This window comes from Oryx dammah, unplaced genomic scaffold (assembly GCF_014754425.2).
Source record: "Oryx dammah isolate SB20612 unplaced genomic scaffold, SCBI_Odam_1.1 HiC_scaffold_27, whole genome shotgun sequence".
Taxonomy (NCBI): Eukaryota; Metazoa; Chordata; class Mammalia; order Artiodactyla; family Bovidae; genus Oryx; species Oryx dammah.
This window is the reverse complement of record NW_024070211.1, coordinates 31,313,790-31,339,532: the sequence shown is the minus strand read 5'-3', so window position 1 is coordinate 31,339,532 and position 25,743 is coordinate 31,313,790. Positions and strand designations below refer to the sequence as shown.

Sequence of the window (25,743 nt, the reverse complement as noted above, 5' to 3'; positions counted from 1 at the left end):
CTGAACGACTGAACTGAACTGAACTGTCCTTGGCAGCACAGAAGATGGACTAGAATAGCAGCTTCTCAACAGTGCTTACCCTTCCTACTTGTAATGCATGCAAATGTTTTCCTATCCTATTATCCTATTCTGGTCTATCTCATGGTAGGACGAGGTGGGCGGTGTTGAGGGGATGGGGGTGGCAGACGGGGGTGGATGGAGAAAGGAATGCTGCTTGCAACTCAATCATGCAACTGACTTCAGGACCCATAAATGAGGTGGTGGTTTAGTCACTAAGTCATGTCTGACTCTTGCGACCCCATGGACTGTAGCCTGCCAGGCTCCTCTGTCCATGGCATTTTCCAGGCAAGAATACTGGAGTGGGTTACCATTTCCTTCTCCTGGGGAACTTCTGGACTCAGGAATCAAACCCGGGGTCTCCTGCATTGAAGGCGGGATCTTTACCGACTGAGCTATGAGGGAAGCCACAAATGAGGAGTGGCCTGAAACCTGGACAGGACTTCACCATCAGCAGGGGGATGGAGGCTGGAGAGTGAGTCCTCATTTTCATTGCAACTGATGTTAGCAAAGACAAGAGGCAGGACCATATAGACATGGAGTGGGGAATTCTGAGTGCCTAATGTGCAGAGGTGGAGAAGGCAGTGGCAACCCACTCCAGTACTCTTGCCTGGAAAATCCCTGGACGGAGGAACCCGGTAGGCTACAGTCCATGGAGTCGCGAAGAGTTGGACACGACTTCACTTTCACTTTCACTTTTCACTTTAATGCATTGGAGAAGGAAATGGCAACCCACTCCAGTACTCTTGCCTGGAGAATCCCAGGGACAGAGGAGCCCAGTGGGCTGCCATCTCTGGGGTCGCACAGAGTCAGACATGACTGAAGCAACTTAGCAGCAGCAGCAGCAATGTGCAGAGGAATCTAGGGAGGAGGGCTTCTTTTTTTAAAATAAGTAATTATTTTAACTATTTAGTTTGTATTGGGGTATAGAGGATTAACAATGTTGTAACAGTTTCAGGCGAACAGTGAAGGGACTCAGCCATACATATAATGTATCTTTTCTCCTCTAAAACCCCCTTCCAGAGGAAGGAGGGCTTCTGAAAGGCCACATGGTTTTGGAATTAGATCATCAAGGACCTTCCAAGGAATATTTTCAGTCGGTGGTGGAGGTGGAACCCAGGTTGCACAGCTGGAGTGGGCATGAGGAGATGAAAGAGAGAACACTACCCTTTCAGGAGATAGTAAAGATCTGAACACGCCTATGTCCGGAGGAGAGGGAGCCAGGGAAGAGCACGTGATGGAGAGGGTCTGACAGTGATGTATGTGGGTGCAGGGAGAGGGTGGTAGCTGCGGATGAAGTCCTAGGGTCAGTGGAGGATGCTGGGGCAAAGAGCACTGGTGTGGTCACTCTGGGAGGGAGGCAGTAGGAGGGAGGAGGAGGGACTAGGTAAAGACAGACATTTGCAGAAGTGAAGAGGGAGCGATGACCAGCAGGAGGGGAGAGATGATGGCCTTTGAATGGCTGACCCCAATTTTTTCAGTAAAATAGGAGGCAAAGTCATCTGCTGGAAGGAGGCTGGCAGCTTGATGAGAATGGGGAATGTTGGAAACAGGTGCGGGAAAGCATCCGTAAGCAAGGCAATGAAAGAAATCCTGAGTAGTTGGAGGACCGGTTCAGATGACTCGTCTGTGAAACCGGTGATTTGCTGGTTTCAGAACCTCTGTTCTCTCCTATCAGATACGTTCAGAGCAGGGCCACTGGGCTCCATCCATCCCAAGGGCAAGAGAAACATTGTTGATTCACTGCTAAAAGGCCTAAGAACACAAACCATTGTGCCGGATTTTTTGAAAGCAATTTTGCCTCTGGACTTTCCAAAATAAGCACCTTCTTTTAGATTTCTGATTCCACTCGCAATACATCTCTTGACAGCACAGCCTAGCCCATCTGGACCTATCAATCAGCACTTATCATCAGAGGGAACTTTTCTCTCCTTCCCCTCCCTGGGATTTGCAACCCTGTTTGCACATTGGAAATGCTTGGGGAGAGTTAAAAATACCAAAGCCTGGTGCCACCCCTAATAACCGACCTGGCTGGACATATGAAGAATCCCCCCACCAGATAATCCTAATATGCCTGCTAAGGATAAGAACTCCTGAGCTCCTTGATACTCAAGGTGTGGTCTGTGGACCAAAAGTATCTGCATTGACCTGGGTTCTGTTGGGATGCAGATTCTCAGGCTCCACTCCAAATGCCAAAATCAGATTCTACAGTTGAGCAAAAACACCGGGTAGTTCACATGCACATTAAAATCTGAGAAGCTCCATACCGGAGATCTAACTTCTTAGGCCCTCCCTCCTGCCCTGTGTAAGATCAAACAGGAGGGTCTCAGTGATCATGGCTCCTTGACTCTAAGCAGCCTGGTGAACCGCTGATGGATGCTTGCCCCTAAAGTAGGAAACCAGCCACCAGTAGCCAATCAATCAACAAGTGCCTCCCAACTTACAGCAGGTAGACCCTGAGTACCAGAGGTGTTGTCCTGGGGTATATTAGTCTACAGCGTGGTTAGCGGAACATTCTTGAAGGGTGATCCACTATCCAGGTTGGTCTGGGATTGTCCCAGTTTTAGCACTGTAAGTGCCACATCTTGGGAATTGTGTCAATCCCCAGGGAAATTGGAACGATTGTCCACCCTATGTTGAGGGGCACTGAGTAACATTTAGAATTGATTTTACCCCACATACCCTACAAACATGGGTTTTTCCAGGTGGTGCAGTGGTAAAGAATCTGCCTGCCAGTGTAGGAGACAGGGGTTCAATCTCTGGGTTGGAAAGATCCCCTGGAGGAGGGCATGGCAACCCACTCCAGTATTCTTGCCTGGGAATTCCCATGGATAGAGGGAGCCTGGTGGGCTATAGTACATGGGGTCACAAAAGAGTCAAACATGATTTAGGGACTAAACAACAACACCTACATCTTCCGTGGAATTTGTGCATCCAGCAGTAACACACACACATAACTTACTTTCTTTTGGGCCTTGATTTCCTTATCTCATAGAAAAGGAAGTTCCCTTTCTCAAAGCATACTGTTCTATATGCAAGAAAACCTGTAAATATTTTCTAGCATGAGGGTAAGTAATAATAGTGCTGATGAATGATCAAAGTTGAATGATCAACTTTGGAATGATCATTTGCAAAGGGATCAAAACACAAACACAGTACGTTGATGCTGTGTCTGCCAGACCTCCAAAGGATGAGCAAGCACAGAGGGTCTGAGAAGACTATGGGGCCTGGACCATAGTCTAGCTAGACAATGGCCTATAGGTGAGGGACCTGAAATAAAAATATGCCTGAGTCTGAAATGAGATGCTGTTTCCCACCCATGTTAGAGGGACCTGGTGTGTTTAGAGTCCCTGGGCCTCTGGACTCTCCTTTGTCAACCTGCTGCAGCTCCCACCTGGCTCTGGCAACCTGAGGTGGTTGTTACCAAGGTGATCACCCACATCAGAGGGACCCCTGTGTCCCCACTCCTCAGATGGGCTCTGTAAGGCAGCCTCCTGGTGGAAGCAGAACTGGGTTAGGCCAAGACGTGCAGAGGTGCAGCCCCAAGTCAAGAGAGGCTCATTGCTGCTACAGCTGATCCCCTAGAGAGGTAGATATGACTCTGCTGAACAGAGTACAGGAATGGAAGACGACAGAATTCATGTGTATTGAAACAAACAGGGTTTTTGGAAAAGCTCCTCCTTCTGCCTGGAATGCCCTTCTATTCTGTTATCTTGAACAATTTCAAGCCCCCTGCGCTGCCCCCCCACCCCCCGCCGCTGCTCCCCATAGCTGTCTCCTCTTGTGAGAAGTCCTCCTTGATCCTGTGCTCCCAGAGCACCTGGCACAATTCTTAATCCTCTCCATCCTGGATTATAATGGCCCCACCTGCAGTTATAAGACTGCAGAGCTCCTAGGAGACAGGAGCTGACTAGGATAGCCAGGATGCTCAGTGCAGCTCTGGCACAAAGCAGTTGCTAAATAAATAAGTGCTGAATGAATGAACTAGATGTTTTACACCACTCTTGTGGGAGGAAGATAAAACAAGTTGATATCACAGTCTCAACAAAATTCACATACTGACTTCTGCAAGGTATCCTGTGGTCTGTGAAGCTAGAAACACACTCCTTTGCCTTCTGTAACCCCAGAGTCTAACTTTAAACAGCAACCCTTCAATGTATAGGGAACTTGGGGTGATATCCAAATGCACTATGAAGCAGACATATTTTACAAAGGCTATATATTATATTTTATAAAGATTGTCAGTGACAAAAGTTGAAATATAAATTATAGGGTTACCTCCAAATTCACTAGAAAATTCAATTAATCATAAATGTGTCCCATTCCTCCACCTTTTCCCTCCCTAATCTCTTTCATTCTCCAAACATCATGATAAATTAACACTTTACTACAACAAGTTTCCCTAGAGAAGGAAATGGCAACCCACTCCAGTATTCTTGCCTGGAGAATCCCATGGATGGAGGAGCCTGGTAGGCTACAGTCCACGGGGTCACAAAGAGTCGGACACGACTGAGTGACTTCATTTCACTTCACTTCACTTCACAACATGTTTATGTCTTAGGAAGTGAATGAATGAATATTCCTGTGACTGGCAAGGGGCTGGGGAAATGTTTTACTCCTGTGAGGGGCAGATGTAGGCTCTAGTTGCTAAGGTAGCCTTAGCATGTTGCCTTCCATCTACCACTCTAGATCCTGGTTTCTTACCCCAAGAAATTAGGAAAATAAAGTTTGCTCTTTCCTCCTTACCAAAGAATATGAACCCATGTCTGTGCATGCATTGGAGGATAATGTAGCTCCTGGACCCACAACTGAAGCTTCCAGATAAAACCTCAATTCAGGGACTTCCCTGGTGGTCCAGGGGTTAAGACTCTGCCCTTCCACTACAAGGGGTGTGAGTTCGATCCCTGGTTGGGGAACTAAGATCCCACATGCTGTGTGTCATGGCCAAAAAATGAAAATTAATAAAGTAAGAATAGTAAAATATTTTTTAAAAGAAATACGTACAGAAAAAAACCCTTAATTCAATCAACCAAGAAAGTTTTTGCAGAGTTATTACTACCAGGTAAGTGCCCCCCAAGAACAACTAGACCAGCAGGCTCCACTTACAGAAAGGCAAGCAGGATCAAGCCCCAAAAGGCTGGCATTGGGAGGAGAAGCTTCTAGAGAGGAGTTAATGCACCCCTCCCCCATTTGCATGAAGCCCATACTTTAATCCACCCAGTTCTCTAAGGAGAGCGATTCTGGGTCTTTGAGCAGAGCAGGGTGATTTGGAAAGCAGTAAAAGGGAGAAAGGATTAGGCTGTGTGGGAAATAGTCCTGATGAGGAGAGTGAGGGTACATCTCGTATAGCTGGCATTGCACACACTCCCACCTGGAGAATTCCCCCCACCCCAGCATGGTCACTCAAGGATAAGCTTCTCTAGAGAATCTTCTCTAGCTTTCCCGGACATTGCTAACCACCTCTCCTGTGTGGTCCTTCAGCACAATGGATGTGACTCTGGCCCAAGGTGCTCATTGTTCTGATTAGGTCATGTTATGGTTGCTTCTCAGCTTGCCAGGCTCTTCCCTGCACCATCTTATCTCCACATCCTCAGGGCGTAGCACTGGGTGTGTTCACTCAATGTCTGTGGACTGAGTGGTCACACCGATCCTTCTGCTGACACCACGCCAGGTGGACCAGAAAAAAAAGGGACAACAGGACATTTTTATCTTTAAATAATGACCTTTGGGGATGAAAGATCCCTTAAGAGGTCATCAAATTTCTTCCCCTCATTGAGCAAGACTGATGAAGGGCCCACTGGGATGCGCTCTGGTCCTGTCTGTCTTTGGCCCTGATCATCAGCATCACTGTGCCACAAAGCTGTTTTGTCTGCTCTCAGCTAGTGCCTCCTCCCCTGTAAAGCCTGTTCAAATAATTGTCTTTTAATAACATTTAACTAACCAGATGAGGAGCCATACCTTTCTATTATGGAAAATTCCAAACATACATAAAAGTAGGGAGAATAGAAGAAAGCATGTAACCCATCACCCAAATTTAGCATTTATCAACTTATGACCAGTCTTGTTTCACCTTTAGTCACTAGATTATTTTGAAGCAAATTCCAGCCATCATGTCAAATGTTAGTTAGTAGAAAGGATAAAGATTACCTCTCTCTATGTGTTTGGGGGAGGAGATAGTGGAAAACTTTTGAAATCAAACTATATACACTTCCAAAAGCCCCAAACTGATTTTTATTTTTTGGAAACAGACACTTAATGGATGCCAGAAGTAAGAAACAAGGCAGTGAGTCTTGTATAAAATGTCAGCACCGACTTTGCAAGGACCAGACGCCCTGGGCTTTCTCTGGAACAAAGATGATTGAAAGGCAGGAGCAGTCAAATGGACCAACCCCCTTAAGCGCCGTTTTATTTTGTGTTAAATAAATGCGGTTCACATGCAGACATGTGTCCACTCACTCACTCCTACCCGCAGACAAACACACACCACAGGAGAGGACATCTCTTCACTCCCACTCCCACTTGCCCTCAGTCACCTGTGACTGCCTGCTTTGGGCAATTGTTCTCTGAACACAGCAGCCCACTGCTCCATGGAGGCTTAAGTCTGTGTGGCTCCAGGATGAATCAGATAAACAGCCCACACTCACTCACTCAATGTGCCAAAGCGCTCCTTTTTGGGTGTCAGGTTAAGAAGTGTTAAAAAAAAACACACACTGCATAATGGCCAATGCTCTTTATGCTGATGATTATGAACTCTGTTTATATGCTCAAGATCCCGTATTGGGAAAACATTCCTGCCCACTCAACACTTTTCATTGCTCAGGTGTCACCCTGTCAATTTCAAAGCACTTAGCACACAATCCTCATATCTGGGAAATATGTGAGGAATGTTTGTCATCCTCTGCAGACAGAGGGGTAAAGAGAGACCAGACAGAGAGTGAGTGCTTATCTGGAGCCCCTTCCTTGTAGTATAGTAGGTGTGGTCTACTCAAATTCTCACAATATTTCTATGATGTATTTCTTTAATTTGCTCCATAGAAGCAAACTGTTGCAGATAGAAGACACTGAAGCCCAGGGCATTGAATTGATTTGCCCATAGTTGCTTTCAGTTTCTGAGTGCTAGAGCCTAGATTCTAACCCAGTGTTTTTAACCACCAAACCCATACTGTTTTTTCTATGCTTTTTTCTATATTCTTTTCCCCCCAATTTTTCCAAGTATGAGAAACTACCCCCTATTTAAATTATTTTTAGTTTCCAACTTTTTGTTTTAAATTATGTAAGTCTCATTTGAAAACTTGTAAACACAGCTTTCCATAAACCCTTCACCCAATTTTTCCAAAGGTTAACATCTTATAGAATGATAGTACAATGACCAACATGAGGAACTTAGCAGTGATACAACGCCATTAAGTAACCGCTACATCTTATCAGCAACTGTCCCACAAAGGGACAGAAGCAAGTCTGGTCCAGACTTTCTCTGGTCCAGAAGCAAGCCCAAATCACACATTGTATTTAGTTACTGTATCTCTTTAGACTCCCCCAGTCTAGGGTGATTTCCCCTACATTCTTTATCTTTCATGACCATGACCCTTTGGTTGTTTTTCGAGACTGTCTCTTGAAATACTAAAAGAGGGGCTTCCCTGGTGGTCCAGTGGTTAAGAATCTGACTGCCAGCGCAGGAAGCATGGGTTTGATCCCTGGTCAGGTAAGATCCCACAAGCCGCAAAGCAGCTAAGATGTGCACAGCCACTGAAGCCCGAGTGCTGGAGAGCTGGTGCCCCGCAACAAGGGCAGGCACCACAATGAGATGCCCTCGCACCGCAGCAAAGAGCAGCCCCACTCGCTGCAACTAGAAAAAGTCCATGCAAAGCAACAAAGACCTGCTGCTCCTGCTAAGTCGCTTCAGTCGTGTCTGACTCTGTGCGACCCCATAGACGGCAGCCCACCAGGCTCCCCCGTCCCTGGGATTCTCCAGGCAAGAACACTGGAGTGGGTTGCCATTTCCTTCTCTGATGCATAAAAGTGAAAAGTGAAAGTGAAGTCGCTCAGTCGTGTCCCACTCTTAGCAACCCCATGGACTGCAGCCTACCAGGCTCCTCTGTCCATGGGATTTTCCAGGCAAGAGTACTGAAGTGGGGTGCCACTGCCTTCTCCAACAAAGACGTAGCACAGTCAAAAATAAATTTATCTTAAAAAAATTTTTTTTAAATACTAAAAGAGTTCTACAAACCCTCAAAATGACTATACTTATACTTTGTGTGTGTGTTAGTCACTCTGTCATGTCTGACTCTTTGCGACCCCATGGACTGTAACCCACCAGGCTCCTCTGTCCATGGGATTCTCCAGGCAAGAATACTGGAGTGGGTTGCCATTCCCTTCTCGAGGGGATCTTCCCAACCCAGGGATCGAACCCGGGTCTCCTGCATTGCAGGCAGATTCTTTACTACTAGGCCACCCAAGAAGCCCATACTTGTACTTTGAGTATCTGTTAATTGAGAAAATACTTATTGGCAATTAACAAATGTGAAAGATGCTTTTGATTTTGTTCATCCTTGTGGCTTCCATATACATTTGGAAAATTTTATGTGTATCTGTGAAATAATTTTAGTTTACTGACAATGCTTGAGTATGTTTAGTTTTACCTACCCCTGTGATAGTTTGGAAGCTTCTCCTGATGTCAGCATCCCACAGTCATACACACATCAAGGCAGAAATTCTCAAAGAAAGTTTAAAGAAGACCATTGAAAGCCTGGTAGATCAGATAGCATTAACAACTAATGTTCATTGCATCTTTGCAAATTTATTGTGTGTTTGTATTCTACTCTTTGCCAAGAGTTTTGTATGCATTACATCATTTGAGCCTCACAACTGTACCTTTAAGTTGGGCACTATTATTATCATTCCCATTCTACCATGGAAGAAATTAACATTTCTGTCTGTAGGTGACTTGCCCAAGGTCACATATCTACTGCAAAGCAACCCTTGGATTGGAACGTAGTTCTGCTTGGCTCTGAAAGCCCCATATTCTTATCCACCATGTCAATTTTCCCATAAAACATCTCTGACTTTTTGCCTCCATTGTTCCAACATCTGGAAAAGTCTTCATTTCCTGTTTTCCAAATTCTTTCTCTGGTTCAGTCTTTAAGGCTCCGTTCTTAGGTCACTGGGCTTCCCAGATGGTGCAGTGGTAAAGAATCCACCTGCCAATGCAGGAGACACAGCTTCGATCCCTAAGTTAGGAAGATCCCCTGGAGGAGGAGATAGCAACCCACTCCAGTATTCTCGCCTGGAAAATCTCATGGACAGAGGAACCTGATGGACTACAGTCTATGGGGTTAGCGACTGAACACACACACACACACACACACTAATGTCATTCTTCTAGGGAGATTTCTTCTATTGGTGAAAGGAAGAATTGGATTTATAACCTCAGATATTGCTCCTCTGCCTGATAAGGCATAAAAGAAGACAACAGAACTGGAAGGGGCCTGGATATTCCCTCGTACCACCTCCTCCTTACATAAGTGAGAAAACAATAACAATGGCTACTAACATTTATTGCGTGCCTACTGTGGGTCAGCGGTGCTCTAAGTGTTCGGCATGTGTTAGCTCATCTAAGTGCAACCCTAAGAGGGAGGTACACACAGTGTGGGCAGAGAGACGCCAAAGCTCATGACGTCTGAACTTCCTCTCTTTCACCCAGGAGAATGACACTCCCCACCCCTGCTATGGGGCGGTAGACAGGGCCACGTCTCTAGATTCAGCCAAATTGTAGGCAAGAGTGATGTGCCATTCCCAGAGTGAGGCGCTTCATTGTTGGTACTCAGTGAGCTGTGAGGGAGCACGCTGTGCGCCATCTGTTCCCTTACTCCGGGACTCTAGGGCTTCCCCTAGAGGCCCTGATTTGACTTCGCTCAAGAAGAGCCTCTGAACATCATTCAGGAATGTGAATTGATGGTTGTCTTCGTCAGAGAAACTAGCATCCACTGGGCAATATCTTTACACAGTCAAGTTCACATCTCTCCCTCATGTCAGAGTCGCACAATGGTTAGACTTTTTCCCATCAAGTCCCAGGTGGGACCTGAAGCTCTCAGGTTACTAGACAGGGATGGAGAGAGATGTAAGAGTCATCAGTTCCTTCCTTCTCACTTCCTTCCTAATCACATGACCCTGTGCTCACCTACCCAACTACTGCCCGCTCCTCTACGAGGGCCCACAGCCTTGTTTCTTATATGTCAGGGAACCTCAGGTCTGGTAGAAGCATTTCTTCTCCCAACATTTGGCTTCCTCCTCAAACTCCTGCCTAATAACACTATTCCTGTGAAGTAGTCCCCTACTCGGAATTGTCAAAGCCAATGGTCAGAAATACAGATTCCAGGGTACCACCCTAGGACCATGGCCTGGGACTCTGCATTTTCCCCATACCTGAGGCACTTCTTGGTGGCCACAGATATTTCAGAACTATTGTAAAGTGTGCAACCCATGTCAATGTTACCCAAACTTCAGTCACTTACACTGTTTGACATATTCATACTATTATTTTCTTAATAGTTAACATTTTTCTCTAAATGTGTCATACTTTTACTTCAGTAAACTTGTTTCTAAAGGAGACTTTTTGTCACTACCATAAGCAAAAAAAAAAAAAGCTATCAGTAACTATTAAAAGAAGACCAGTTGTACTACATTCATACAATAGAATACCGTGTGCCTGTATTCAGTCATATCTGACTCTTTGTGACCCTGTGAACGGTAGCCCACCAGGCTCCTCTATCCATGGGATTTTCCAGGTGTGAATACTGGAGTGGGTTGCCATCTCCTACTCCAGGGGATCTTCCCAACGCAAGAATTGAACCCCGGATCTATTGCATCTCCTGCTTCGGCAGCAAATTCTTTACCTCTGTGCCACTTGGGAAGCCCAAACAATAGAATATTATTCAGCACTAAAAAGAAATGTGTTGTCAAGCCATGAAAAGACATAGCAGTAAATACGTATCACTAAGTGAAAGACGCCAATATGAAAAGGCTAATACTGCATGATTCCAGTGAAATGACATTCTGAAAAAGACCAGACCATATTGCAGGAGTTCAGGGGTGAGAGCAGAGGGACGAATGGGTGGAGCACAGGGAATTTTTCAGGTAGTGAAACTGTTCTATATGATACTATAGTGGTAGATACATGTCATCATGCATTTGTCAAAACCCTCAGAATGTATAACATCAAAAGTGAACAGCAGTGCAAATTGTGGACTTTGGATAATAATAATATGTCAACATTGGTTCGTCAGTTATAAAAAATGTGCCACTCTGGTAGAGGATGTTGATGGTGGGGGAGGCAGGGTGGGAGTAAGTATACGGGAGCTCTCTCAGTTTGTCTTCAAACATTAAATTGCTTTAAAAAGTAAAGTCTGTTAATACAAAAGAGTTGTTATTGTTGTTGCTGTTTAGTCACTAAGTCTCGTCTGACTCTTTTGTGACCCCCATGGACTGCAGCCCAGCAGGCTCCTCTTTCCATGGGATTTCCCAGGCAAGAATACTGGAGTGGGCTGCCATTTCCTTCTCCAGGAGATCTTCCCAACCCAGGGATCAAACTCACATCTTCTGCATCGGCAGGAGGGTTCTTTACCACTGAACCACCAGAGAAACCTCCCCCCAGAAAAGAGTAGACACACACAAATGCAAGAGAAACAAGATGAACAGATTCTAGCTCGACATTGCTGTGTGTCCAAAGGCTCTGAGTGTGGTACCTTCTCTCTTTGTTTACAGAGGAGATTTGACAAGTGTTAAAAAGACGTGAAAGACATTATGAGATTTATGAAAATCTTTTCATGTTATGAAAATCTCTAATGAGATTTTCTCCTGACATAATCATAAGACATGAGGACAAAATATCAAGAGAACAACATTCTCACTTGAGGATCCATGTTATTTACCACCATGTCTGTCTCGAGTATCCATCCCCTCCCAGCGTTCAGAAATGCAGGTCTGGGGATGACCCTAAACGAAAAACACCATGCTGTCACCTGAGCAGGTGTTTCCACTGCCAGTTCCTCGACACGCTCCTCTCTGTGCACAGCCTGTTCCTGGCATCTAGGGATTTCAGAGTCCAGAAAAGTGTCTTTCTACACAGTTCCTGCCAAACCGAGAGTGTTATCTAACAAAGATTGGTCGGGGACACGGTGATGATTGAGACGAGACACATATGTTAGAGGACTTCCCTGGTGATTCACTGGTTAAGAATCTGTCCTCCAGTGCAGGGGACATGGGTTCAGTCCCTGGGCAGGGAACTGAGATCCCACATGCTATGAAGCAACTCTGTGCTGCAACTACTGAGCCTGCATGCTCTAGAACCCGTGCATCACAAATGGAGAAGGCCCTCACAATGCGATAAAGACCCAATGTAGCCAAAACAGAAAAAAAAAAACCACAAATATATTAGGACTGAGGGATCCAAGCAGGAGAGGATGGAGGTCCAGCTGAATGAGGAAATGCAAGATAGAAAGTCAGATGAACAGAGACATTGGATCTAAATGTGTGTCCCTGATGGTGGGCATAAAAACAGCTGGGGCTTTCTATAGTCAAAGTACAGCTTTAAACAGCGTGTCTGATTTCTTACGGTCATCGTGAGAGCAGATGGTAAGAAAGACAGCAGTGTGATCTGGGGACCCCACTCTGGTCTCTGAGCTACCTGGACAGAATCAGGTAAATATTGTTCCCACTTAATGAACCACTGCTGTGTGCCTAGAACTTTAATCATGCCCACTCCTTATGTGCTCAAGCTCAGCACTTTATTCCTGTTTTATACATGATGAAATCTAGGTCCAAGGAGGTTAAATAAGTCACATAGGACCACTTAGCTGGGGAGAACCCCAATTGTGATTTAAATCCATGTCTTTCTTACTTGGAATCCCATGTTCTTTTCATCTTTGTACAATTGGATGAGAACAGATTTGTTCTTGGTCAAGTGATCTTAAGCCAGGATAATGATCACTATAATTCCTAGAATAAGAATCATTGCTATTTGTGATTCTAGAATCAGAAAAGGAGGTTGGATGGGGTGGAATGGTTCATCTGTTTCCTCCTCATTCAGCATTTTAACTTATATACACATATATGCCCATGCACACATAAGTGAATATGTGCACTAGGAACCAAAGATAACACTACTAGTCTGGAATATGCCAGGAAGGAGGGGAAAGGATCAGTATTGAATCCCTACTGTATGCAAGGGTTTCCCAGGTGGTGCTAGTGGTAAAGAACCCACCTGCCAATGCAGTAGATGTAAGAGATGTGGGCTTGATCTCTGGGTGGGGAAGATCCCCCGGAGGAGGGCATGGCAACCCACTTCAGTATTCTTGCCTGGAGAATCCCATGGACAGAGGAGCCTGGTGGGCTACGGTCCATAGGGTCACAAAGAGTCGGACATGGCTGAAGCAACTGACCACACGTGCACTGTATGCAAAGCCCCATGTTAGACATCAGGGTGGTTTCAAGAGGCTTCTTTTGGAGAAACTGATGTTGCTTCTCTTCAACCACATCCAGATACCATGAAGGAAACTAATCTGATCTGTCCTCCTCAGCATCTCTGACCACAGGCCTTGTAGATACCCTCATCAAAGCAATGAACTGGGTACAAGACTGGGTCTTATGTGTCCCCTTCGTGGGTTTGGATCACAGAGCTTATATTTGCAGATCTCCCTTTTTTCTGACAATTTGCATCTATCTAGAACTCAAATGATAACTTTTGCAATTTCAACTGTCTTGTCATGCAACAGTCAGTCCTGTGTTCACCCCATTTTTACTTTCAGCATGCACAGAGGGAGGTATCAAAGGTGGACTCTACGTAATACACACAGAGTCTAAGTGACTCTATCTTACACATGATACTTCTTGAGAGGGGGATGGTATACAGTTCGGCCCACACAGTATTCACTTGCCAGATCCTTTACATCCGGGCTCACTTCCAACTTGGCTTCCTTCCCAGCAAACAAGAAGCAGCTTGCTCATTCCCACACTCCTTTGAGGATCCCCTCCCCCTCAAACCAACCCCCCTCCCCCAACTCACAAGCCACAGCTGGGCTTCTCCACATACCAGCTGGAAAAGAGAGCAGAGAGAGAGGGAGATATATTGATTTCCAGGATCTCTCATTTCTTCTTCCAGGCTTTTTTGAAATCCATATTTCAGCTCTATGAATTCTCTGTATGGGGGCCTCAGCTAAAAGCCACACCCAATAAATTAGCCAACCCACCGCAAGCAGATGCAGGCTGGCAAGTGAAGAAAGATTACTCCAAAGTGAGCACCATGCAGAGAATCTACCAAGAGTTGAGGTGAGAATCACTCCAGCACTGTCAAGACACTGGCTAACTCCCCTCCTCCACTTCATGCTTTATTCATATGCATGCATGCGCCTGTGTGTGCGTGTGAAACATAGAGAGCTAAATCTGGAAAATGACCAGGGACCCAATGGTGAGGTTTAAGCCTCCTTACATCATTTCCCAATAAAGCATTAGAGCTTTGTTGAGAACCCTCACCAAAGGGTCCTTGGACCTTCCAGCTAAAATAGGACCAGGACTGTCAAATGCAGCAACTGGGAAACAACAGTGGGGAAAAAAAAACCGCCGATGGGAAAATGAAAATAGCTCACACATGATTTGGGGAAAAGGTGGTGACAGGTGTGCTTCTCCTTTCCTGGGATGGTTCTGCATCTTAGGCCCATGATGGTGTCTGCTGCCTGCCATTCAGGAAATGCTCATTCTCCTATTTTACATGCATGGTGCACATTCAGGACTGCAGCCGTCACATCCTCATCAGCACCTTAGGATTTCTACAAACACAGGACAGAGACTGTTCTTTGTGATCTCTGCTCAAGATACATTTTTACAGGCCATGTGCTATTTAGACCCTGGAACTAGATATTCTGGGACTAGATGACCCTTTGAATTAGAAAAGGATGCAGACCCATCTCTTTCTGCTTAGATTAAAATCTCTCTGGATCCCAAGCAATCTCATAATGAATCCCAAGTCTCAAGCTCAAAGGGGATTTTGAGTGTCATTAGTTTCAGTTGTCCACTTGAGCCCACTTTCTAAGGCAGCCTATGCTATCTTGGAGACAGCTTTGATAGAAAGTTCTTTCTAATATCAAAACCCAAGTTGGCTTCCCGGGAGATTCCACCACTGGCCAAGGCACTGCCATTTGTGATCACAGAGGATAACTCTGCCCCTTCTTGTGTGCAGCACATGGTCAGCCGGTGAATGTATTTTTCTCTCTTTTAGTCTCTTCTCTCCACTTCCCATATCTGTGAGACTGCCCATTGCATGAGTTCTAATGGCTCATTCATTTAGCAAATACTTATGGAGCATAAAGCCAGGAACTGGATTGATGGGCAAATCACAACCAAGTTACTGCCTCCAGGGCTCTTACGGTCCCTTCCAGTGCCTTCCTTAGACTCAGGCAAGAGGGCCCCTTGCTATAGAAGGCTCCATTCTGGTCCTTCTTCAGCTGCATGCTTTTCATAGAATGAGGAGCCTGCAGGGACCCACAGCCCCTTTCTAGAACATGCTTTGATTACCTGACACCCTGGAATTCCTGCCTATGAGCCTGCTCCCCAGACCCTCATGGTTCTCTTTCTTCAAGCTCAAAGGGAGAGGAGCAAGAGGAAGCTCTTTGGAGGTGGTACAGATAGAGCTTGGACAAGCCAGTGTGTGTCACATGTGTATGTCCAAGGCTTGTCTCTGTACAAGATGGAGCTGGCAGCGGAAAGAGAATCTGAGCACAGTGGCCTGTTGACCAAGCGCCAGGTGTCCCCATTTGCCTAGCACAGAATTCAGAGGACTCTAACAGTTTTGAATTCAGACCAGTTTTCCTTGTTGTTTTGAAGGTATATCCTTCCAGGACAGAAGGCTATGAAGGACTTTGTTTAACAGTTTGTTAGCTGGTTTTATTACTTCTAAATATTTTGGCCCATGATATGGGAAAGGGTTTTTCCAATAGTCATGTATGGATGTGAGAGTTGCACTATATAGAAAGCTGAGTGCTGAAGAATTGATGCTTTCAAACTGTGGTGCTGGAGAAGACTCTTGAGAGTCCCTTGGACTGCAAGGAGATCCAACCAGTCCATCTTAAAGGAGATCTGTCCTGAATATTCATTGGAAGGACTGATGCTGAAGATGAAACTCCAATTCTTTGGCCATCTGATGCGAAGAACTGACTCACTTGAAAAGACCCTGATGCTGGGAAAGATTGAAGGCGGGAGGAGAAGGGGATGACAGAGGATGAGATGGTTGTATGGCATCACCGACTCAATGGACATGAGTTTGAGCAAGCTCCAAGAGTTGGTGATGGACAGGGAAGCCTGGTGTGCTGTAGTCCATGGGGTTGCAAAGAGTCAGACATGACTGAGTGACTGAACTGAACTGCACTGATGATATGTGAAACTATATCCATGCTCTTGCCCTGTGGTCCATAAATGTTAGGTATGGGTCTATTCTTTGTGGATATAGATATTAATTAATCACATGAAGAAGTATAAAATTGAACCATGATGATAAGAAAAATAATATACTATTTCTTCTCTCCTAAAATGCTCTATTTGATCTCCATTCCCAGAGTTCTCCTTGCATCTGGGGATTCCCAGTTTCCATTGAACCCAGCAATGCCCTCTTCTCCTACTTTCTGAGATCCAAAAACATTGACTAAAATATTTCACATTACTCTGGTCCCTTCTGAACTTGGAGCTCCAGAGACATGAACCCCAGGAAGAATAAGGGAGGCTGACCAAGACTTAATCCCTTCCAGACTTGTTTCCTGCTTTTCATTAGATCCAAAACAGGTACCCCATCACCCATCACCCCCTCTACTATGGTAGATTCCATCTTTTTACCCACTCCAGGAGCTCCACAGCTGACCTAGGCCGGGAGATGGTTTCACCTCTTTGTTAACATATTCTTGTGTCTCACATCTCTTCTGCTTCCAGCTGTCTAAACTCAGCCTAAGTCTATTTCTTCTCACTTAGTCTGCAGCAGCATCAGAGAAACCTTCTCTGACTAATTGGAGAAAAGGTAGCAAATTCATCCACTTGTCTCTCTGAATAGGCACCCCACACGCTAGCTGCTTTTAAGCATGCATCTCTTCCTTGCCCTGATATTACTGTAATTCACCTGCGACTCACTGTCTGTGTGTTCTTGATCTCTATCAGCCTCTGTGATGTCTGGGTTAGATTACGAAACTCCCAGAGGGGGCAGGCCCACATCTGCCCTGTGTCTCCAGACCCTGCTCAGCAGAGCAGCAGGCAGAGGTGGGCACTTAACATAGGCTTTTGATGATGGAAACAAGAGCAGCACTATCTAGAGCATTGTGAGTGAGCAGGAAGCGAGCTACCACACAGATGGACCACAGCACAGCAGTGCTCCTGCCAGCCTGGAAGCTGGAACACACTTTTCCTTTTAAACCAAGTATGTGGGGAAGGAGACAATGTCTTATCTCTGAGATAACAAGAGCAACAAACACCGCGACAGCACCGCTCTAACAGTGTGGACCGATCTGGTGCTCAGAACAACGTTTTGAATTTTGGGACTGTCATTATCAGGTCAGTTTTACAAATGAGAAACCTGAAGCACAGAGAATCTGTGCAAATTGTTCAGGCCTCACTGGCTTCAGAGACCTCCTCTTACCTGCCACGGCACACTTCCTGGACATGAACTAGGGCAGCTTCAAGCAGAAATGGAGAGCAAAGGGTTGCCAGCCAGGCTCTTGTCGCATGCTCTCATGGATCCTTGACCGACTGATCCCTGTCCCACCCAAATGACTGGCTGAGGGGAGGAGCTGGCCACTCAGGCAGTTGCCCAGTGTGGAGCTGAGTTGGCCTTCAAAGCATTTGTTCACACCCCACCCCTCTCTCCTCCTATCCTCTCTTCTGTTTCTCCAACATACTAAGTGTGTTCATTCTTGGGCCTGCCATCTCCTCTACCTGGATAACTCTTCTTCTAGACCTCTGTATGTGTCCCTGGGTCATTTGCATCACTCAGGTATCAGTTCAGATGGTATATTCTTAGGGCAGCTGCTCACAATCTGTCTGTGTAATGTAGCTCCCAAGCCCTGCCCCTCCTCCTTGCCTAACTCATTTTCCTGTTTTGCCTTCATCACAGCACTCAACACCATCTGAAATCACTTTATCACTTCTTTTGTCTGCTACTTTACTTGTCTGTTTCTGCATCTTCACTTGAACATTAGCTTCAGGAGACCAGAGGTCTCATCTGTGTTGTTCTCCCCTGGAAACCCAGGGTCTGAAACAATATCTGGCATGCTGTAGGTGCCCAACAAACATTTGCTAAATATATGCATGTGTGAATGAGTAAATACTAAGTCCTTTAGAGATATATATGAATTTGGAACTTGTTGGATCCTTCAGTTGCCTCCCCTCACCATATACATTTCAAGCCTTCGGCAGGAAGAGACCAGATTTTCAGCTTTGGCATCCTTTTAGCCCCTGGAGTAGTGGCAAGTGACCAAGGAGCTGTTCATTTCCTTTGTCTGGTCAGAGGAAAGACCAAGACATTCAGCTACTGAGATTGCAGACTGTCTGCATTAGCCGCAAGTCCACATGTGAACAATTGCTGGACAGCTCCCTCCCTGAACAGAAAACAAAATACTGAAATCTCAGCTTTTCACTTTCTGCCTGTGTCTGACTTCTCTTTCTTCTCTAGAGAGTTTTCCCCATCTCCTCCCCTTTGTCTCCCTTCCTCTGAAATTCTGTGAAGAAAAACAAGCAAAAAGTGGGAAAATGTGTTCACATCTAACACATGCGACTCTTGTTTCTAGTATAACACAATCCCATTAAAATCTTCCGCCTCCTGCCCCAATAAAGCAAAGCCTCAAAACATAATAATCATATGCAGAGGGTGCTTCACTTGATCCCGACTTAGTACTCACACTATCTCCCATCCCTTTCACATAATAATAGAGCTCATTTCTTTATTGGTGCTAGCTTTTTATTTTTTCACTCCATGCTTTATTTGTGACACATTACAAAAATAACAAACAAGAAAGGAAAGCTCCTAACCTTCAACCAGACCTTATGTCACTTGAGGATATTTCACAGTATTTCTAAGAATTTTTTTAAAACAAGATATTGCTTTACCATAAGCAAAATATATGTCTTATATATTAATCCCCTTCAAGTCATTTTCAGGCTCATTATCTTCTGGATCCTCTCAACATACTTATAAGGAAATGTGGGGAATAAAAAAAGGTTCTTTTAAATCACAGAAGTTGGAAAAGGGATCCTGGAGAATAAAGAAATTGAAGGAGTTCACACAGCAGATAAATATCATCCAGAACAGGTTCCAAGCTCTGTTGTTTGCTAGAGACAAGCATATTCTTGCCAGAAGCCACACTCCCAGTGCCCCTGTGACATTCAGACCTGAACCAGGCATATGGGAGAAGAAATGTCTCTCTCTCTCTCTCTTTCTTTATTTTTTGAGAAGACAAGGCTTCTAATGGGGACAGATGCTGACTGGGAGCAGCCCAAAGTGAAACACACTTCCTGTTCTCAGCTGTGCCACTCCTCCTTGTGTCTGCACTGGATGCCCAGCCCTGGAAGAGGGGCACTGAGCAGGCACCTGTACCTTCCTGCTTAACAGGAGTCTTTGGCTCTAGGCTGCAGTCCAGTTGGGACTTTTTGGCAAGCCTAGTCACAAAAGGGCTTCCCTGGTGGCTCAGATGGTAAAGAATCTGCCTGCAATGCAAGAAACCTGGGTTCCATCCCCAGGGTAGGGAAGATCCCCTGGAGAAGGGAATGGCAAGCCACTCCAGTCACAAAAGGAGGAAGCCTGCCCTCAGCCTCTCGGAGACATTTATTCACACTAAGATCAACATTACTTCCTCTCATAATGCCCGGGCCATGGCCCCAGTCATCTTCTGTCCTGAAGTGCCCTGCTCATTCCAAGCAAACACAAAATGAATGAAAATGTCCGCAAAGCCTGTCTCTCAAAGACAAAGCCTTCAACAGAAACTAGAAGGTGCAGCAGTATGTCATCCTACTACACCACCAGTTGTTGTAGGAGCACCCAGAAGCCTGACCCCCACTTCCGGGAAGCTAGCAAAGAAGGGGCTGATGTGTGACCATATAACCCTGCCCAGGGTGCAACTGAAGGTTCCTTCTCCAGCATCACTAACTAAGTCAGATTTTCAGGTGAACCTTTCTTATCTGGGATTCTGTGGGCCAGAATTGTGTTGCCACAATTTATGATTCCAGAAGAATGGGCACATATTCTCCATCACTGCAGACACTAGATTGAAAATGGAGCTAGAAAGCGGTGGTGCGAGTATGTCTTTGAAAATCTGAATGAGTGGGGGTAGGGAGAACCCTTGGCCTTGGGAAGACTCTGGTCCATAAGCTACTTGGTATCTCTATCCTGATGGGGAAAGTTTAAGGGACTTTCTAAGTTCATATTCTTTCAGACCTGCCAAGGGGAATAGTTATGATCAGACTCCCTACTTCCTTCTCCACTTTCCTTAAACTCCCTCTCACCCTACTTACCTAACACTTTCAACCTAGAAAAACTTGAGTCTGACAAGAAGTGTCTTAGCAAACTGTATAATCTTCACAAACTTACAAACCCTCTCCATTTCCTCCTCAGTAACTAAAACACACTGCCGAAGATGTCAATATAATATGGGAAGGGATCATCTCAAAGTGAAGAAACAGATGTAGGCTGTAAGGACAAGATCTCCACACACTATCAGAGAGGGAAGAAGTTTGAATCTGGAACTGAAGACAGTCTGGGGAAATGTCACTAACAACAAATCAGATACAAGGATATCTTGGCAACAAGCATGAATGTACCACCAAAGTTCCTTCATTTCATCCCTTCCAACTTCCAAATCTTCCCCTCTAAGGACACTTATGGAATTTGGGGATGGAATTGAACATATGGAAGGAAAATGCAAAACAGGCTCCACCAGGCACCAGATACCTCTCGGGAAAATTTAACCACATTAAACATCACTGAGGACCCCTTAAAGCTTACAGTCCTCCTCCTAGAGACAGCATAGGGCAAGTAGGCGAGTAGAAAAACGGGAGAAGGGGCTCACCTGTTCCGGCCCCTGGAAGCAGATGCGGCAGAGTGGGGTCCTCATGCCACTGTCCAGGCTGCTGCCCAGGGAGTAGCGATCCTCAGCCTTCCCTTTACAGAAGTCATCTGACGAGGCACTGCTGAGCAGCGAGACAGGTGGCTCTGTGGCTGGGCCACCCCAGTCATCTTCCACAGAAGGTGGCAGAGGCGGGGGAGGTGGCAGGGGAGGGGTCTCCCTGCTCACCCCTTCTCGAGGGCCCCTCCAGCCTGCCCACCCCCCGGCACCCAGAGCCGGAAGGGTGTTGTTGTTGGCCGCCAAACCAGGGGGCTGGGGTTCCCCGTGCATGGGCAGGGGCGCTGGAGGGGGGCGCCGCAGGAGGAAAACCTTCAGGTCATTGAAGAGCATACGGCAGCGGCACTTGAGTAGACCCTGGTGGCGCAACATCTGGGGAGCTGGGGTGCACAATCCACAGCGGTACCAGGCACAGCAGCAGCACCACCACCAGAGCAGCCCACTCAGGGGCATCAGCATGTGCCCGGTGGAAGCAGAGAGCCCAGTAGGGGCAGGTGGAGTCTTTGCAGAGGATAGGATGGTCTGGGGGTCCACAGTGTATCTGTGTTATGATGGAGGGAGTATTCGTTCTTGCTGACTCCTCTTACATCCCCTCCAAGTAGCAAATAAATGACTCCCAGGACTGGCAACTGAGAGTCACTGGTCCTGAACTCTACCTGGACAGCCCAACAAAAAATTGTCTTGCCCCTCCTACCTCTACCCAAACCTTAAGCTTCCAGCATATCTCCCTCTTTGCTTTTGACCCGGTAGTACTGGTACAGGCAGGCGGATAGGAAAAAAAGTTGAGGATGGGCTGTTAGGGCCTTGAGATCAAAGTCTGACTGTTAGAAAGTTCCCTGGGAAGAGGCTTGTTGGGTTTTTCTCAAATTCCCAGGCAGTGGGAAATTTCTTCATATAAAAGGGTGAGGAAGGTTATCAATAAAATTTGGAGTGGACTGAGCTGGGCTTAGAGCAAACTAGCTCAGTGGAGAATTGAGGGCTGCATGTGCTAGAGAGAAAAGAGAGTTTTCCTTAGGTAGTAGGAGGTTGGTTTTGAGGGCCTGGGGGCGGTGAGGAGGGGAAGAGAGGAGGTTGGGAGAAGTTTTAATTCTCCTGGGCAGAAAACTGGGGCAATTAACCTCCAGAAGCACCAGAGTTGCTTTTAAGAGAGCAGTGGGTGGTGAGGAAGAGATCCAGGTGATACTGGGCAAGGGGCTTGTGCTTTGCCTCTGCAGCGGAAGAGGGGAAAGCCAATTAGGAGAAGAGAGGTGGGAAAATCAGGGACTGGGGACGGGGGAAAGAAAGGGAAAAACAGAAAAGATCGTTTAACCTTTGCAGAGCCACCTCCTTCCTGAGCGTTAAGATCCTGGCTAGAGGAAGGGTGTGTGTTTGGGGAGTGGGAGGCAGTGGAGCAGAGATAAGGGGTAGAGAAGAGGGGCGTGTGTGTGGGAGGAAACTAGGGGGAGTAGTTACATGATCAGAACCCCCTGCCCAGCCCTGTGGCAGTCTGTAAACCCTCGGCCCCCTTCCCTGGCTCCATCAAAGGTCCCTTGGGGCGAGGGGCAAGGGGCGGTAGAAGGGCAGGTCCCGGCGGGTGAGTGGCCTCGCCTTCTCGGGTTGCTCCTCTGGGCCGCTGTCGCCCTCCTTCTCTCTTTCCGGATCTGCCCGCGGCCACCGATGCTGCTGTGGCGGCGGCGGCGACTGCTTGTCGGTGGCGTCCGTGTGTCTCCGGGGCGGGGGCCGCTCCGGCTCGTCCTCTGGCTGCAGCTCGCCGTCCGACGCGGCCAAGACTCCCGGCTTCATGATCCTCCGCCTCCTCCTCCTTCCCGGGGGGCCAGCTCTGAGCCCCCGCGCCCAGGCAGCGCTGCCATGCAACCAGAGGCGAGGCAGGCGTAGGGGTGGGGGCGGCTGGGGGCGGCTGGGGAGTGAGGAGTAAGGGTAATAAAAAATGAAATAATACTAGTGAAATAAGAACAATTCGGTTCTCAAATAATCAGGAAAGAGCGCTTCTAGAGGGGTGGAGGCGGAGAAGGGCGGCTGCCGGGTCTTCACGGCAGCTCTGCCCCTGCTACCCCCACCAAGGGCGGCCTCGGTCGGCTCTCTGCGCGCCCCCCCCCTCCCAACCCCTCCCTCCTCTCCTCTGCCTCTGGCTGGCTGGGCTCGCTGTTGCTACCTCTCTTCGTAGAAGCAACGAGGTAAGGCTTGTTTGCAGTACCAGCTAAGGGTGGGAAGGGGGGAACGAAGCAGCGTGGCCGAGGTGGGAGGTAGCCAGCACTTGGCTCCGGCTGGGTCCTCGCGACTCCCCAAAAACCATGTATAAATATATCTCTTTGAAAAGGCGAGAGGAAGCAAATCAGATTCCAGGCTGCTGCCAGGTGTTGTCTCGTCTTCCGCCGTTGCTCAGCACCCGCCCGCCGAGACTGCTGCCCCCCTGGCTCAGTTCCCAAAGGGGTGGTGCTGGAGGGGAGGTGGCAGGCGGTAAGCTGACCGTCCGAGGTCTGGAAGCAAGGTTCCTGGAGCAGAGAATCGGCTCTCAGCTCTCTCCGCCGCCGCTGCTGCATTCAGCACCCTAGGCGAGTGGACAGCTCCCACCCAGACCCAGAGCGTCACGCAAGTGGGGGCCTGACGCAGACGCCGGGGAGGGATTGAGGAGGCAAAGAGACTAGAGGGAGAAGGAGAGAGGGGAGAAGGGAAGCACTGTTCGAGGGAAGGGGATGGGGAGGGACCAGGCGAAAAGGAAGGAAGGAGAAGGAGGGATATAGGAAGGAAAGGAGGAGGGAGCAAAGTGGTGGAAGAGAGAGAAAGGCAAGTGGGGTGGAAGGGAGCATTCGGGTACTAACTCGTACATTTCCCCCAGCTTGGGATAGTGTATCAGTGTGGGTGGCACTGCTATAGAATTTCTTCCTGCTATACACTGTTACTGCCCCCTCAACTCACATACACAGAGACTTCTACCTCTCAACCAGAGTCCCATCTCCCTGCTCATATAAACATTTTAAGCAGATACCAGTCTGCAAGCTTTGAAAGACAGAAATTTTTGTGATTCTTGCACTGATGCTGGGACTTGATGGAGACTAAGTCCCTCACATGACTAGGAACTCATAAGAAGAAAATATTTGTAACAGGGAGAGATGCTAACACCATTTCTGCCAGTTTTTTCTAGAATATAAACTTCTAGACAGAAATTTTTCTGGGTCCATTTAAATTCTATGTGCCCAGGTCAGTGATGGCATGTGGTAGGTACTTAATACATATTTGTTGAGTGGATTATGACCACTTTCACCAAAGTCATTTGTGTTAGTTGCTCAGTCGTGTCCGACTCTGCAACCCCATGGACTGTAGCCTGCCAGGCTCCTCTGTCTGTGGAATTTCCCAGACAAGAATACTGGAATGGATTGCTATTTTCTTCTCTCGAGTATTTTCCCAACCCAGGGATCAAACCCAGGTCTTCTGAACTGCAGGTAGATGCTTTACCATTGGAGCCATCAGTTCAGTTCAGTCGCTCAGTCGTGTCCAACTTTTTGCCACTCCATGAATCACAGCACACCAGGCCTCCCTGTCCATCACCAACTCCCGGAGTTTACTCAAACTCATGTCCATTGAGTTGGTGATGCCATCTAGCCATCTCATCCTCTGTTGTCCCCTTCTCCTCCTGCCCCCAATCCCTCCCAGCATCAGTCTTTTCCAATGAGTCAACTCTTTGCATGAGATGGCCAAAGTATTAGAGTTTCAGCTTTAGTATCAGTTCTTCCAATGAACACCCAGGACTGATCTCCTTCAGAATGGACTGGTTGGATCTCCTTGCAGTCCAAGGGACTCTCAAGAGTCTTCTCCAACACCACAGTTCAAAAGCATCAATTCTTCGGTGCTCAGCTTTCTTCACAGTCCAACTCTCACATCCATATATGACCACTGGAAAAACCATAGCTTTGACTAGACGGACCTTTGTTGGCAAAGTAATGTTTCTGCTTTTGAATATGCTGTCTAGGTTGGTTATAACTTTCCTTGCAAGGAGTAAGCGTCTTTTAATTTCATGGCTGCAGTCACCATCTGCAGTGATTTTGAAGCCCAGAAAAATAAAGTCTGACACTGTTTCCACTGTTTCTCCATCTATTTCCCATCAGGGAAGCCTAAAATCATCATTACTCCAAGCCATAGACCTCTTTCAATTGTAATGATAAGAATCCAGAATGATATTACAGCCTCATCTTAACCGATGTCTCCAGCTTCCCCTCTATTTGAGCCTTTCACTGAGCCACTGACGAGAAATAATTTGAGATGGATGTTAATTTCCTCTCTTATTTCTGACTCATGTCATCCTACTCCATCCTTCTCAATGAGTTGCTAGTGAATAGAAAAGTGTCCTTAAATGTGAAGAAAAAGGAAAATTTAAAGTGGTCTGTACAAGTACTCAGTACTTAGCAGCTGTGGGCTTTGGTCATTTAAAACTTAGGATTGCTTTCTTGCTTTTCCTCATAACGAATCCCTCCCTCTTCACCCTCCATGCATGTGTGCACGCGTGCACACACACACACACTGCCAAGGTCATAGACTTGGACAAATTACC

General features: G+C 46.8%; 1 protein-coding gene across 1 annotated transcript in view; it reads right to left on the bottom strand.

Moving 5' to 3' along the window:
• The window catches only part of MARCHF4 (membrane associated ring-CH-type finger 4), a 117,980-nt gene extending 96,324 nt beyond the window's left edge, over window positions 1-21,656 (bottom strand). The window contains exons 1-2 of the mRNA XM_040227917.1: window positions 21,410-21,656; window positions 21,144-21,310 (exon numbers count right to left, since the gene is read on the bottom strand). Coding sequence (XP_040083851.1) covers window positions 21,144-21,310; window positions 21,410-21,656 — 414 coding nt within the window. The remainder of the gene's footprint in view (window positions 1-21,143; window positions 21,311-21,409) is intronic.
• Between the last annotated feature and the right edge of the window lie 4,087 nt (window positions 21,657-25,743).